A 14,937-nucleotide genomic window follows, 5' to 3' on the forward strand; every position below is an offset into this window, starting at 1 on the left:
ACACTTCATCTCAAGGGATGAAACCCAGAAATGTCATATTAGAATGTAATTACATTTATCGCAGTCTCCCGTCTCATGTTTGAATATAGACTGTCCAACATGGATATTTTTTACTCATAATGTAAGAGTGGCTATTGCTCTAACACACTAACACATGTCTATCAGAACTCATGCCAATTAAACTGAAATTACTTAAAATATATGGCTCCATCAACTCTGCATCTAAAAAACCTCTCAAAAGAAATAGGATGGAGCCTACCTCAATTTTGCCATTAACTACTCTCACTGAGCTCCAGAGTGTGCTTCAACGAGGGTCCAATAAAAGTGATTTTATTGTAGAGTAGATACAGCACCTTTCAAATGCAGGAGGTCTGTTAGTGCACTGAGATTATGGAGAAGGGGAAAGTTTATTAAAACTGAACAATATGCAACCTTCAGAGGCTGATTGTGTCTACAAATGCCAGTCCTTTCATATGTGCCATGAACTGGTTCACGGGTCCCTTTAAGGCACTCTCGCACAGGAGGAAATGAGATACAATGAAATGCATAACCAGCATGTGCTGATTAATCAAGTGAAATAAATTACCAGACCTATTTTATGTCCAATTTCAGACTGTGTGCCTTGAGTAACAATTTTGCAGTAACACCCTTATGAAAAAGAACTATATTAATCCTATAATAAAGGATGATAGCCTACTATACAAATATCACAGAAAAAATATACAGTAAATCCATATAGGGATAGCCATAAGAGCGATAAGGGATAAGGTCACTATAAAATCACTATTGAATAGCACAGACGCACTATAAGTCCCAATAGGAATATTAAATTATAAATACTATACTATACATTTAATGTAAAGGAATATTAATGATTTTTATTAGTGCGTGGCGCCCTCGTGTGGCTACCATGGAAGACTTACATTAGCTTGAAAGACTTTAAATATCCAAAAGAAAATAACTAGAATGGTAAAGTTACACAGCTAGAGGTGAACCCTAACCTTTTGCATGTCTTTCACATCAACGATTATCTTCAACTAAATAGGCATCAAAAGTGAAGTGAAAGTATGCACGACATCAGCCTGCGGCGGCGCTGTAGCAGGAGCAGCCGGGTATTTCTGAAGGAGAGGGTCGCGCTGGGAGCGGAAGCCGGACTGTTGTTTATCCGGAATTGAATCTCCTCATCGGCGGAGCAACGATGGCCAACGCTCCGGGAAAACAGTCAACTAAAATAGTCTCTAAATCCTCTGCGGGAGGCGCCGGGGCGGCCGGGGTTGGCGGCGGGCCCCCGGTTATGCCCCTCGCCTCTCCGCTCATGGGGAAGAAGAAGAAGCCGTTCCTGGGGATGCCCGCCCCGCTAGGCTACGTGCCTGGTCTCGGCAGAGGGTAAGCCTGCATTAACCTGGTTAGCTAGCTTGCTAACTAGCTAGCTATCTAGCTAAGTTAGGTCTGTTAAATGATTTATAGATGAGTTATACTGTTTAGTAAGCCACTGTGTGCTGGAATAAGGTTGTGCAGCCAGCTGTGCTGAACTGAGGTTTCCAATTGAGCCTTGTTTTGAGCTTACTATGTGTGCACTAAAATTTAATCCATACTGGACGTAAATATTAGATGAGTGCAAGCAGTAGGCAGGTAAGGTTATAGCAATCACTCAAACTGCCACACTGACCTCTGAGAAGGGGGTTGCTGCCGATTCCTATTCTTCATTTTTCCCTGTGCATGCCTGTTTTCTAAATTTCCCCACATCTATCTGTCTAACATACGTTGCTCCTCTTCAGTGCCACTGGTTTCACCACCCGGTCTGATATTGGTCCGGCTCGTGATGCCAACGACCCAGTGGATGACCGCCACGCGCCCCCAGGGAAGAGGACGGTGGGGGACCAAATGAAAAAGAACCAGGATGATGATGACGAAGATCTGAACGATACCAACTATGATGAGGTGTGTATGACTGGACTGCCCCTGTCTATTATCTGAAGATTTTCTGGTGTAGTGCTGTTTGCAAGGACTGAAATGATCCCACTTAAAGAAAGTAGACCAATCAATAACCCTCCCTTTCCGATATCATTTTTGCATAATCTTTTTACTCATTCTAATCACAATGTATTGTATTTTTTTCCCCTCCAGTTTAATGGCTATGCAGGTAGCTTGTTCTCCAGTGGGCCCTATGAGAAAGACGACGAGGAAGCAGACGCTATATATGCTGCACTGGACAAGAGGATGGACGAGAGGCGCAAAGAAAGGAGGTGAAGAAAAAAAAACTAGTATATTTCCCCACCTTAGTTTTGGAGAAAAAAAAGCATATCTGCCTACAAGTTTTGGACAGCATAGTTCATGCTGAGTATCTGTCTGTGCACTTGTATGTGTGCTTGTTTGTATTATAATGGATTTGATATCTTTTTGCAGAGAACTGAGGGAGAAGGAGGAGATCGAGAAGTACCGTATGGAGCGACCAAAAATCCAGCAGCAGTTTTCAGATCTGAAGGTTCAGTTCTACAAATACTCTGAACTCATAACCTTACCTCCTCTTCTTAACTTAATCACATCTCTCTCTCCCCTACCCTCCTCTGCTTGCACCTGTCCTGAGCATTTTAGGGACATAGGATTATTTTGTCTCCGTTGGGTGAAAAGCTTGTAACTCCCAAATTTAAACTTTTCAAGAAATAAGATAAACAGGCTTGTTTTCAGCTTGAACATCATGCATTTTTGAGTTTATCCAGTGGATTTTGTAAGGGTTCTCACAGCCCATAGAAAATCATGTAATCCTTCAGTTGAAGATAAAAGAATCTCCACAATTGGAGTTACAAGGCTTTTAATGTCTTCTCTTCTGTGTTAATTACTAGCTGCCACTCAGCCTCACTAATATTTAGGGATATGTTCTTTCTGCCCATATAAGGAACTCCTCATCTTTAGACTCTGTGCTCTCACATTAAGCTATATAGACTATAGTCCTGCCAGCACCTATTCTGATACATTTTCACTCATTTATGTTTCCCCACTCTCCTCTCTCTGTTCAACAAGCACCTTTACCTTTTGCTTTTTCCCCTTTCTCACTCTCTTCTCCCCCTCCGTACAGAGGAAGTTGTCGGAGGTGTCGGAGGAGGAGTGGCTGAGCATCCCTGAGGTGGGCGACGCCAGGAACAAGCGGCAGAGGAACCCCCGCTACGAGAAACTCACCCCTGTACCCGACAGCTTCTTCTCCAAACACCTCCAGTCTGGAGAGAACCACACCACCGTTGACCCACTGCAGGGGGTTAGTATACATGCAACTACACACACACACACACACACACACATAGACCTCCACATACAAACACGACTCTCCTTCTCACTTACACACATGTTGTAGTTTCAGTGTGCACCAGCAGGAGTCAGGCTAAGCTGCTGTAAACATGCTTGACCCACCAAGTCACTTCTACTAAAGGTTTTATCCAGTTTGCTAGTGGCATAAGCACGCTCCAGTGTTTCAGATGACCATTGCGGCCACCCAGCATACCTGCGCAGTCACCCACACCTAAAGGAATTCTCACTAGTATCTAGTAGTACTAGTATCTAGTACTAGTAGTAGTATAGTGTCACATGATCTAAATGCCGTTTCCTAGGCCTTTCCACATCACTATGACAAAGTTCTCAGTTAGAGACCGCTATGCTCCACTCAATTAACATTGTGTTTCTTCTCCCCACTAGCTGGGCGGTCTCAACACTCCTTACCCAGGAAGCATGACCCCTGGCCTGATGACGCCAGGCACAGGAGAGCTGGACATGAGGAAAATCGGTCAGGCCAGGAACACGCTCATGGATATGAGGCTCAGCCAGGTAACACAGAGCTAATGCCTCATCGTCACCCATTGGCGAGTGGACTTTGGCTTTCACCCTATTTTCTTATTATCTAATTATAACAACAGCAAGATGCCCCGTGTTAGTATTAGTTTGATCTGTAGACTTGTCTCCATTTTTAACTTTTGTGGACTTCTGTTATGATAATGACACCCAGGATTGATTTGTCTGTTATACCTCTCTCTCTCTTTCTCTCTCTCTCTGTCTCTCTCTCTCTATCCTTAGGTGTCTGACTCGGTGAGTGGACAGACAGTGGTGGATCCTAAGGGTTACCTGACAGATCTCAACTCCATGATCCCCACTCACGGAGGAGACATCAGGTGAGACAATTGAAACACACTTGGGCCACCAGATTTCAGATTAAACTTCAACAGGTTTTTTATAATAAACAAATCGTTGTGTGTGTGCATCTCTGACGGTTTCTCTTTGGCTGGGCATGTGCAGTGACATCAAGAAGGCTCGTCTGCTGCTGAAATCAGTGAGGGAGACCAATCCTCACCACCCGCCTGCCTGGATTGCCTCCGCCAGGCTGGAGGAGGTGACTGGCAAACTGCAGGTGGCCCGAAACCTCATCATGAAGGGCACCGAGATGTGTCCTAAGGTAAGAGCTTAACCACACAAGTATACTCAATCTGTATCTCTCTTTGTTATGCATTTAGTTAAAGTCACAGCAAAATACAAAAATACTTTTTCATCTTGTTTGGTTGACAATTCTCCATGCCATAACATACACCTATTTAACAATAAATGTAAACACAAAAAGACAAAATGGTCGTACAAAAATCAATCTTCTATAATACAATACTTTTGCCCATGATATTGAATCAGTACAGGGATGTTAAATATAGGCATTTTGATCTGCATTCCAAGGTTTTTCATAAAGGTGCTGTACTGTATGTATAATAGGAAAATGGTCCTTGGCCGCCATTGGTATATGCTTTTTCTCTCTGCCGTCCAGAGTGAGGATGTGTGGCTGGAGGCAGCCAGGCTCCAGCCAGGTGACACAGCCAAGGCCGTGGTCGCCCAGGCCGTCCGCCACCTGCCCCAGTCTGTCCGCATCTACATCAGAGCTGCAGAGCTGGAGACAGATGTCAGGGCCAAGAAACGAGTCCTCAGGAAGGGTAAGGCTGTCAGATAACATAAATTGTAAATATAGATAATAGAACTTTGTTTTTAAAGTAATGCTTTCACCTTGCATTCCTGTTTGTGTCTCTGTCTGTCCGTCATCAACAATAAGTTCACATTTGGACAAAGATTACCTTGCTATTATTATAAGCAGAGCTAAGGAGTGCTTTACCAACAGTGCAGACATGAATATTTAGCTGTTTCCCTGCCAAAAGGAATACCCAAATTTCCGCTTTGTTCAAAACCAGTCTGAATCTGTCGATCGTCTCATAAATGCGCACACACACAGAAAATACTCTGTCCCTACACCCACACAGTCACAACGATTTCACAAGGGTTACATTTGGCAGCTGTGTTGCTGGCTCCTCTTCAAGGCCTGACACCCTGTTTGCACCATGGTGTCAGTGCCCTGAGTTACACACACACAGACACACACACACACTCCAGCAAGTTCCCAGCAGCATACCCCACTGACAGGGATAGATGTTGAGCTTCCTCTCTGCAAGAGCTCTACCGGCCCCTACATGTCTAATTGCCCCGTGTTCTGCCCCTCTCCATTACACACACACACGCACACACACACACATTCACTGCCTTCCCAGACAATATTGCGCTATACTATCAATCTACACCAAGCTGTTTTTTTTTTGTACATGTACATTATGTTCACTGCAAGCTTTAATAGTCCCATGTTGAAAGAGTTTACAGAGTAAATACTCTTATATCTATGTATTTTCATTTAATAACATTAAGCAATAGTTGTGGCAGGTTCATTCCTGTTACCGGAAGTTCCTGGATTTAATCCCCATAACAACCAATGTGTTGTCAAAGTGTCCTTGAGCAAGACACTGACCCCCTACCTGCTCAGTCGTTGTAAGAGTATCAGCTAAACGACTAAATTGTTGTGTGAATTCCCCCCCCCATGTAGCTCTGGAGAATGTGTCCAAGTCGGTGCGTCTGTGGAAGACAGCCGTGGAGCTGGAGGAGCCGGAGGACGCCAGGATCATGTTGAGCAGAGCTGTGGAGTGTTGTCCTACTAGTGTGGAGGTACACACTCACAGAACACGCTATGATTTCCCTTCCCTATGCTAATTCAGTGATAAGCCAATTATACCGCTACTGATTGAATCAAATCATACAGGATGATTTTTCTCCAATGTGAAATATTGCATACTATTTCTGTCTGCTCTCTCAAGCTGTGGCTGGCGCTGGCCCGGTTAGAGACGTATGAGAACGCCCGCCGCGTCCTCAACAAAGCCCGAGAGAACATCCCCACGGATCGCCACATCTGGATCACCGCCGCCAAGTTGGAGGAGGCCAACGGCAACACTCAGATGGTGGACAAGATCATTGACAGAGCCATCACCTCCCTCCGCGCCAACGGTGTGGAGATCAACAGAGAACAGTGGATACAGGTGGGTGCCTGCGCCTTTGTGGTTTGTCTGACATGAGAGAGAGAAAGGAAGAGAATGTGTTTACAAGAGACAAAGAAATAGTGTACTTACTATCATGATCCACTGACCATAAAGAAGAGCTTTTTTTCTGAGACACAATGAGTGCATAAAAGTAGCTTAATAATTTAGCCACAGTGTGAATATAACCATTTAAGACACCATTTCCTATCATATTTGATCAAATGAATTTACTAAACAGATAGCTCATAACTTTGACCTCTTGATATCAGTTGTAGTTGTGTTGCCATGGACCTTGGTGTTTGGTGAGGGAATGACTGTGTAATGTGTATTGGTTTTCAGCTTTGATGGCATGCCAACATACTTTGGCAAAGCTGCACTCTCGTATTTCATCTGGGTGCACTAGAGCACAAGCCAAGCACTGTGATTGGCATTTTATTTAGTGCAGTGCAATTCCCTTTCCAGTTTGTTTTGCAATCAGAACCTTTCACTACAATACTTTCTCTCACATTATTTTTCTCCTTTTTGAATACCATGGTTTTTCTCCACTGGAAAAGTGTGTGATTGTTGTGGGTGGATAGGTTAATCAAGGCCATTTGCCAGTAAACCCGTATTTACGCCAGGAACGAGGGAAAGTAGGGATTTCAAAATTACAGGATTTGGCAGTGCCTAAAAGAATCCTTTGGTGTGATGGTTACACCCTGAGCTTGTCCAGAGTTTTTCCATAGAAATCCTCTGTGCAGAGATTACCCCTCATAAAGTCATAGCCTGTTTATCTGTATACGGTAAATCATCTGAATGGATATCCAGCAGTAATCCAGGCTCATTTGGGGTTTCTAGCCTCAGTGGTGGAAGGCATTTTTCTAGACAAATCCATGTGTAGATTTATTTCCCACTTATTGAAGTGGCTCCACCATTCCTCTGTACTAGCTGGCCAACAATTGAGGTCACTAGTTCATGCTTTCTCTCTCATTCTCCTTCTGTCTGCCACCCACAATCTCTGTCTCCTCGTAAATGTGTTTTCTTGTCCTGCAGGATGCAGAGGAGTGTGACAAAGCAGGCAGCGTGGCCACCTGTCAGGCAGTGATAAGGGCCGTCATAGGGATTGGCATCGAGGAGGAGGACTGCAAACACACCTGGATGGAGGATGCAGAGAGTGTGAGTTTCACTTCCCACAGGCCACCCCCAGAGCCTGATACCTGAAGGGGCCATTATTATACACACTCATTTCCTACCAGAGTTCAACTTAACAGATATGCCTGTGTTATGTTTCAGTGTGTGTCCCACGGAGCTTTGGAGTGTGCCAGAGCCATCTATGCCCACGCTCTGCAGGTGTTCCCCAGTAAAAAGAGTGTCTGGCTAAGAGCTGCCTACTTTGAAAAAAACCACGGCACCAGGTGATCAGATTTGGTTTCTAAATGTAGCAAACAGTAGTCTCTGTAACATTGCCAAGCTTCTTCTTAGTCCTTAGTTAAAATGTACTCATTATTACAATTGACCTATTATTAATAATAGGTAATAGATAATAGTTATCTGTCATCTGATCTTTCTGTTTGGAAGGTGACTCAATAGCAGCCAATATTAGCCCTTATCTTTTACCTTTAATCATCTCACCCACTCGGTTTTGATTAATCATTATGTCAAGACCCACTCTTTAATGTTCTGGTATTCTTCCTTTATCTCCAATCTGTTTCCTCGACTGCTTTTGTGCTCCTCCTTTCCATTCCTCCTCCACGTCTGAATGCGTCTCTCAGGGAGTCTTTGGAGGCACTGCTCCAGAGGGCTGTGGCTCACTGTCCCAAGGCAGAGGTCCTGTGGCTGATGGGCGCGAAATCCAAGTGGCTGGCTGAGGATGTGCCTGCAGCCCGAAGCATCCTCGCTCTGGCCTTCCAGGTCACAAGACGCAATCATGCTAATATTGCAGCAATATTTACAGGATCTCCTTAAGTTTTTATTATCCACTTGAGCCTATGTCTTACTCTCTATTTTCTCCGTTGCTCTGCTTCTACTCCTTTCTCTCTCTCTTTCTCTCCCCTCTTTTCTTTTCCTGTCCAGGCTAACCCTAACAGTGAAGAGATCTGGCTGGCTGCTGTCAAGCTGGAGTCTGAGAATAATGAGTACGAGAGAGCCCGCCGACTACTGGCCAAGGCCCGCAGCAGTGCCCCCACAGCCAGGGTGAGTAAGTGTGTGTGTGTGTGTGGGAGAGAGAGAGAATTCCCAATTCCAAACGAGGTGAGACCTCTCATGAGGATCACCTAGAGCAAATCTTGTTATCTGTTGCATAATAATTCAGGCTGAAAGGAGAAAAGTGAAAGGAAAGAGTGAGTGCCTCAGCAGATGTTTCAAAACTCATTTGGCTTGAAATTGCTGTCTATTTGGTTTCCAAGGTGCCCAAACTTATTATAGTGTGTTTATGTCTTCCATTATAATAAAGTTGAGTGGCATCTATACCAGTACAATCACATACAGTTTGTTCCTTGTTCTAAGAGTGTTGGTATAAGTGGACCCCTGAACCAGGTTTATGGGTGGCCTGATGGTCAGATTATATAGCAGGTGTTGATGAGGTTTTTGTCTTCTCTGCTTTAGAGCCAGTGTTTTTTGGAGTTAATGGTGCATTATACACGAGGTGTCTTCTACAAACACATCGTCTTTTTCAGGTCCAGGCTTGTCAGGCTCCTACGCCTGTAAAACAGCCAGCACCACTCTGTTTAAAAGTACTGTTGCCAGTATCTGTCAACCAAACTGTCAGTCTGTCTATCTGATGACCTGGGCTACACTCCATTTAGTTATACTGTTCCCAAGTATTGTATTTGTCGACAGATATGACTAAAAAAGCCTAATTGGCAGTCTACTGATGAGACAACAGTGTGCTGTTAATGAAGCAGTTAGGATTCTGGGCTATGACCGAGGAAGTTGATATGGTACATTTGGAAGCTGGCAATGTATTTGCATTGCGTAAGTGTAGTTCACAACTTCCAGTATTCCAGTAATGATATTCATCACTATATGCCAAGTGTCTTACAAGCCCATCCAGGGAATTTGAAAAACTCATTGATGGATCTTGTTTATACTTGAAAAATGATTTGTACTGAAAAGCATATGTGTGTGTGACCTGTGCAGGTGTTCATGAAGTCTGTGAAGTTGGAGTGGGTGTTGGGCAACATCGAAGCGGCCCAGGAGCTGTGCACCGAGGCCCTGAAGCACTACGAGGACTTCCCCAAGCTCTGGATGATGAGAGGCCAGATAGAGGAGCAGTGTGAGAACATGGACAAGGCCAGAGAGGCCTACAACCAAGGGGTGAGGAGGAGGGAGGAGGGAGGAGGGAGGAGGGAGGATGGAGAGGGGCGGGAGAAGTGTTTGAGGGAAGGGCCTGTCTGGGTGTTTATATAACCAAAAGGGCAAAGAGAATCAGACAAAAAGTTTGGAAGACTAATTCCATTTTTTCTTATGTGTTTAAACTTTTGGCTGAAAATGAGTGTGCATACTTATTTCCGTAGATAAGAATGAGGCCTCAAAGATTGTCAATGTCCCATTCCTTACTGTAGCTGAAGAAGTGTCCCCACTCCATGCCCCTGTGGTTGCTGCTGTCCCGTCTAGAGGAGAGGGTGGGACAGCTGACCAGAGCCAGAGCAATCCTGGAGAAGGCACGACTCAAGAACCCCCAGAGCCCTGATCTATGGTCAGAAAAAACACACACACACACAAATACACACTAACTCATTCATACAAAGTGTTTTTTTGTTTTTTTAATCCGGAGATGCTCGCGCCACAACTCAGCTTCGTCAGTCCCTGCCTATGCCAGTGCTCAATGCCTGTGTGCAGTTTCAGATTGATTGGCCAACCCATTGAGGAGCAAAATGGATGTAGACAGACAGACGGACAGTTTTCCTCATTTTATAGTGGGATTTAGCAGTAGTGGGCCACGACCGCTAGAAATTATGTCAAATATTAAAACATCAGAACAAAAGCTCTATGCAAAAAATGTCTGGTACAAGAGCTTCATCTGAATATTGATAAATTTCCCCTTCAAAACAAAAACAAACATTGTTTCAATTCTTCTATCACATAAAATTATCTGATTTCCCCCCAAAAAAAGCAAATACCACGCAACGCCCACTACTACAAGAAATGATAAGGTAAAAATGTGACGGTAGGATAATGTGGATATTGGCATCTTTGTCAGGTTGGAGTCAGTCAGACTGGAATTCCGGGCTGGACTGAAGAACATTTCCAACACGCTGATGGCCAAAGCCTTGCAGGAGTGCCCCAATTCAGGTGAGAATATACTGTTGCTGTTGGGTGAAAACCTCATTTCAGATTTTCAGGAAACAAGAAAAGAGCCTTGTTTTTTTTCTTTTTTGTGATGACAATGCATTTTTCAGTTTAGCCAATGGGTTTTGGATGTGTTTCATAAACCCAAGAGGTCAGAGAATCACCAAAATTTTGAGTTTCACATGACAAAAGTGATATGCTGCTGTAAGTCTGACAGAGAAACTACGTGTCTTCTTGTCGAGCAACAAGTATGCCTACTGTGGCACTTAAACATCACTGTGTTGTGTTCAGATGGGAATGTCAGCAATGCCAACAACATTCCCTCCGTTCAAGCTGCAGATAGGACCTCTATACACAAATAATGTTTTGCTACTAATAATTAATTAATAATTAATAGTTAATCTGAAATTCTTCTCCTCTACTTCTTTCCCTTTCTCTCCTACAAGGTATCCTGTGGGCTGAGGCAGTGTTTCTGGAGGCCAGGCCCCAGAGGAAGACCAAGAGTGTGGACGCTCTGAAGAAGTGTGAACATGACCCCCATGTCCTGCTGGCTGTAGCCAAGTACGACTGCCCTTTTCCTCCCTCATGTTTACGCCCTCTGTTTTTATGAAGAACTTCCTTTCTCCTTTCCTCTGTCCTTCTCTCGCACTAATGAGCTCTGCTTTTAATGCTTATCTTGATCATATGAAAGTCTCCCTTTCTCTGTTGTTCTCTGTTTTATGGCAGCATAGTTAGAAAACCTTGCAGTTATTACAGTTTTTAAATTTAAGTGTGTCTCTTCAGGTTGTTCTGGAGTGAGCGTAAGATCACCAAGGCCAGAGAATGGTTCCTGAGGACAGTGAAGATTGAGCCAGACCTGGGAGATGCTTGGGCCCTCTTCTATAAGTTTGAACTGCAGCACGGAACAGAGGTAAGGACATTAGTATTGTCAGACTGTGTGTGGGTGTAAGGTTTCGGTGGTGGAGTACCCCTTACATACTGCAGGATATCAGCGGCTGGTGAGATGTACAATGAGGAGGAAGAAGCACAGCATCCACTCAGAGGTCAAGTTTATCAAAACTCTGTCGTTTACTGCACTTTTTATATGGCCATATTTACAAAACAAAACAGCAATACAGAGGGACAAGGGTTCCCCTCTACCCACAACCAGCCAACCCGACAACTGAATACCCCCCAGTATATAAATGCCCTGAGTCTAACCACTGCAAATACAATAGGGGTGATATTTACAAGAAAAGCTGCAAAAATATATACATATGTTAAGTACTTAACATTTTATCTTTACACAATCTTTTCCAAAACACCATATAAACATTTACATTTTACCCAAACTATACATTTAACCCCTAAACAATCAAACACACAACTTAACTCCCTTACAACCTCCCCACCCCTCTCCTCAGTCCACTTGGTCTCCCCCCAATAAGGCTGATTGAAATCACCAGGGCCTTGTCAGCAACGATCTCATGGGCACGTCTGCATGACAGTGCTGAAGCAGGAAGTAAACCTCAGAGAGAGAGAGTGGAAGATCAGAAACAAACTCGAAACACACAAACAGAAACATCTCTTGAAAATAATCCAGCTAATGCATTAATCAACTAAATAGGATCCATCTTTAGCAAATCAACAAATCACCAAAAACCCTAGACAAAAGAATGAAAATTTAGTGTGTATGCATGTACAGTGTATGGAAATGTATGTGTGTGCATAGGAACTGTACACCTGTTTAGTGAGGGGCTGCATGCAGATCCCTCGCAGTGGGTATAAAAAACGTGTCACTGGCCACGTACGTGCTGCAGCTAGATACAGTTGTCACTCCTTATTGGAGTGCTTAATCCTGTAAAGTTCGCACACAGTTCACTTTTGAAGGAGAGTGACAACTGCGTTCTATAGCCGCAATCACTACCAGAAAGATTTGGCTCCTGAATTTGAGTGTGGATTCAGTTAGTACAAGTAGTGTGAACCAGAACTGCACTCGACAACTGGTTATTAAGTGCAGCAAGGTGCTACACTCGTTACGTTACATTACCGTTATCATTGTTCATTTGAAAAACTGGCGGATAGTAGAGGGCTGTTGTGCTTGGAGAGGGTGACAAAATTATTGATAAGTATTTGGGCAGAGGAGGACATCCAAAAAGTCGGTGATGGTTTATCAAAACTTGGCAGATAAATTGATGCCTCTGGTTACCACTACTGTCAAGTGAATTGAAAATACTGTCTAAACTGGCAATGGCAGCAGCCATATTGGTTTGAAGCATAAACATATCTATGGTTACAGACATTATTTACAGCCATTGCAAGACCGAGGGAGTGGAGTGATTCCTTTGTCCGTATATACACATTGTACCATACATAATGATATTCAGTCTCATTCATAAATATAGTAGTCATTCCCAAAAACTGACAGTGTGTACATGGCCAGTGTGCCTATGTACATACAGAGTGTGTGTGTGTGTGTGTGTGTGTGCCTGACCTCCTTCCTCTCCCTCCACCAGGAGCAGCAGGAGGAGGTTCGTAAGCGCTGTGAGAACGCCGAGCCTCGCCACGGAGAGCTGTGGTGCGCCGAGTCCAAACACGTCCTCAACTGGCAGAAGAAGATAGGAGAGATCCTAACCCAGGTGGCCAGCAAGATCAAGAACACATTCTGAGCCTGATGCCACATTTGGACTGAAAACTGGAAGACTCTGGCAGTCACCGACCCAGCAGCCATGACAGGGAACAGCTATGGACATACACAACCCTAGTTCTCCCATGTGTGGTAGACGACAGATACATATACAGAACACACACACACACACACACACACATTGTAGTTTCACCTTTTATTTTTGGACTGAACCCTTACAGGTTTCAAATGATCAGTTGTTGTGCAAAACATGTAGAAGAAAAAATAACAAAATATCATCTTCTGAGGAAGTTTTATTTTTATGAAATTGTTAATGTCTTGTCCCCTTGGATATGTAGAACGTTCCAGTTGTTTTTTTTTGGCAATGTCTGTTCAACAAACCTTGACAGTGTACATAAACTATCTTTGTCAGGAGCTATTCATCAGATTCCTTGTGTTGTATAAATGCACTGCCTTTTTCTATTTAGCTTGCTTGAACCGGTGTGTTTAAAATTACTTTGGAGGCATCCAATAAAAAAAAAGAAATGAGTGTTGCACATTTGCCTGGTTCTCCCAAACAGATCGTTTGACATTTAGATTCGGTAAACAGGCTTGTTCTGCTTGGGTGACTTGGATGGACAGTTTGTTTATTTGTGAGATGTGTTTTCCCAGACCATTGAAAGGACTGTTGAAAGGAGCTGCACCAGCACTATCCCTCCCATGCAGTTCCCATGCACAGTCAGCTTTCCTGTTGTATGGGATTTCATTCTAAAGATCAAAGTCTACTTCGCACGTTTTTGGTTTTCCTGAGACCATAAAAAAAATACTGAATAACTGAGTATATAATGTATTTTTCTCCAAGTCACCAGCTGAAAAGTAACTGTTGGTAAAAGTTGGTAGGACCTATATATTTTTTTTTAAATGAAATGAAATTTGCAACATGTAATCAGGACCATCAAGCACTGTCAGATTACAAGATCACCTCTTTAGTGTGCCCTCTTCATATTTTACACCTTTTTTTTTTTTTTTTTTTTTTTTTTTTTTTTAAAAACACTGGTCCTGTAGCTCAATGAGTAGACCATGAAACTAACACTGCCAGAGGAAGGGTTTCTATTCCCACTTGGGCCACCCACGCTGCAAATGTATGCACGCAAGGTATTGTAAGGCGCTTTGGATAAAAGCATCCACCAAATGTCAAACGTTATTTTACACGCACTCTTCACACCGCTACCCCTTGGTGCGCACGTCTTCCCAACGAAACCGAAAGAATGAACACAAGTGATTGATTGCAGACGTTTTCCTCGACTTGATCGGACTGGAGTTTGGTGAAATCCTAAGCCCAGAGCCAACAATCCATGACGGGGAAGGAAATTGGAGCAGACAGTGATTTGGCGATGCTGGAAACCACAGGGCGCCATATCGGAAGCCTGCCCGCCAGCGCGTTAACCTGTCCAGGAGAGGGCATTTAAAAATACTCTACTAAGTTTGGATACAATGAACACAGCCGGATCAGGAGTAACTTGTGTGGATCTCGCTGCCTCTGACAGAGATGGATTTGCTCGTCTGAGGATCCTGCAGTAGAACATGATAAATGGTAAGTGGGCTTCTAACATCTGATGCGTATTTACGCAGCGGATAAACTGATGTTTTACACCGCCGAAAATAGCGCCACTGATATTCAAATCT

General features: G+C 43.7%; 1 protein-coding gene across 1 annotated transcript; it reads left to right on the forward strand.

The window, feature by feature from the left end:
- The first annotated feature begins 1,179 nt into the window (after positions 1-1,179).
- On the forward strand, positions 1,180-13,788 carry prpf6 (PRP6 pre-mRNA processing factor 6 homolog (S. cerevisiae)). The gene is made up of 21 exons (XM_071534032.1): positions 1,180-1,386; positions 1,779-1,941; positions 2,128-2,246; positions 2,407-2,485; positions 3,077-3,253; positions 3,688-3,816; positions 4,063-4,157; positions 4,282-4,438; positions 4,796-4,958; positions 5,891-6,009; positions 6,159-6,377; positions 7,410-7,532; positions 7,650-7,771; positions 8,129-8,267; positions 8,430-8,549; positions 9,495-9,671; positions 9,920-10,053; positions 10,558-10,649; positions 11,093-11,207; positions 11,430-11,556; positions 13,142-13,788. Exons 1-21 carry the CDS (start codon positions 1,199-1,201, stop codon positions 13,292-13,294), a joined length of 2,910 nt encoding a protein of 969 aa, XP_071390133.1. The 5' UTR covers positions 1,180-1,198; the 3' UTR covers positions 13,295-13,788.
- Positions 13,789-14,937: the final 1,149 nt, after the last annotated feature.

This window comes from Centroberyx affinis, unplaced genomic scaffold (genome assembly GCF_046629955.1).
Source record: "Centroberyx affinis isolate AG114_WGS23_722 - 3 ecotype Tasmania unplaced genomic scaffold, CSIRO-AGI_Caff_v1 ptg002477l_1, whole genome shotgun sequence".
NCBI classification, from domain to species: Eukaryota; Metazoa; Chordata; class Actinopteri; order Beryciformes; family Berycidae; genus Centroberyx; species Centroberyx affinis.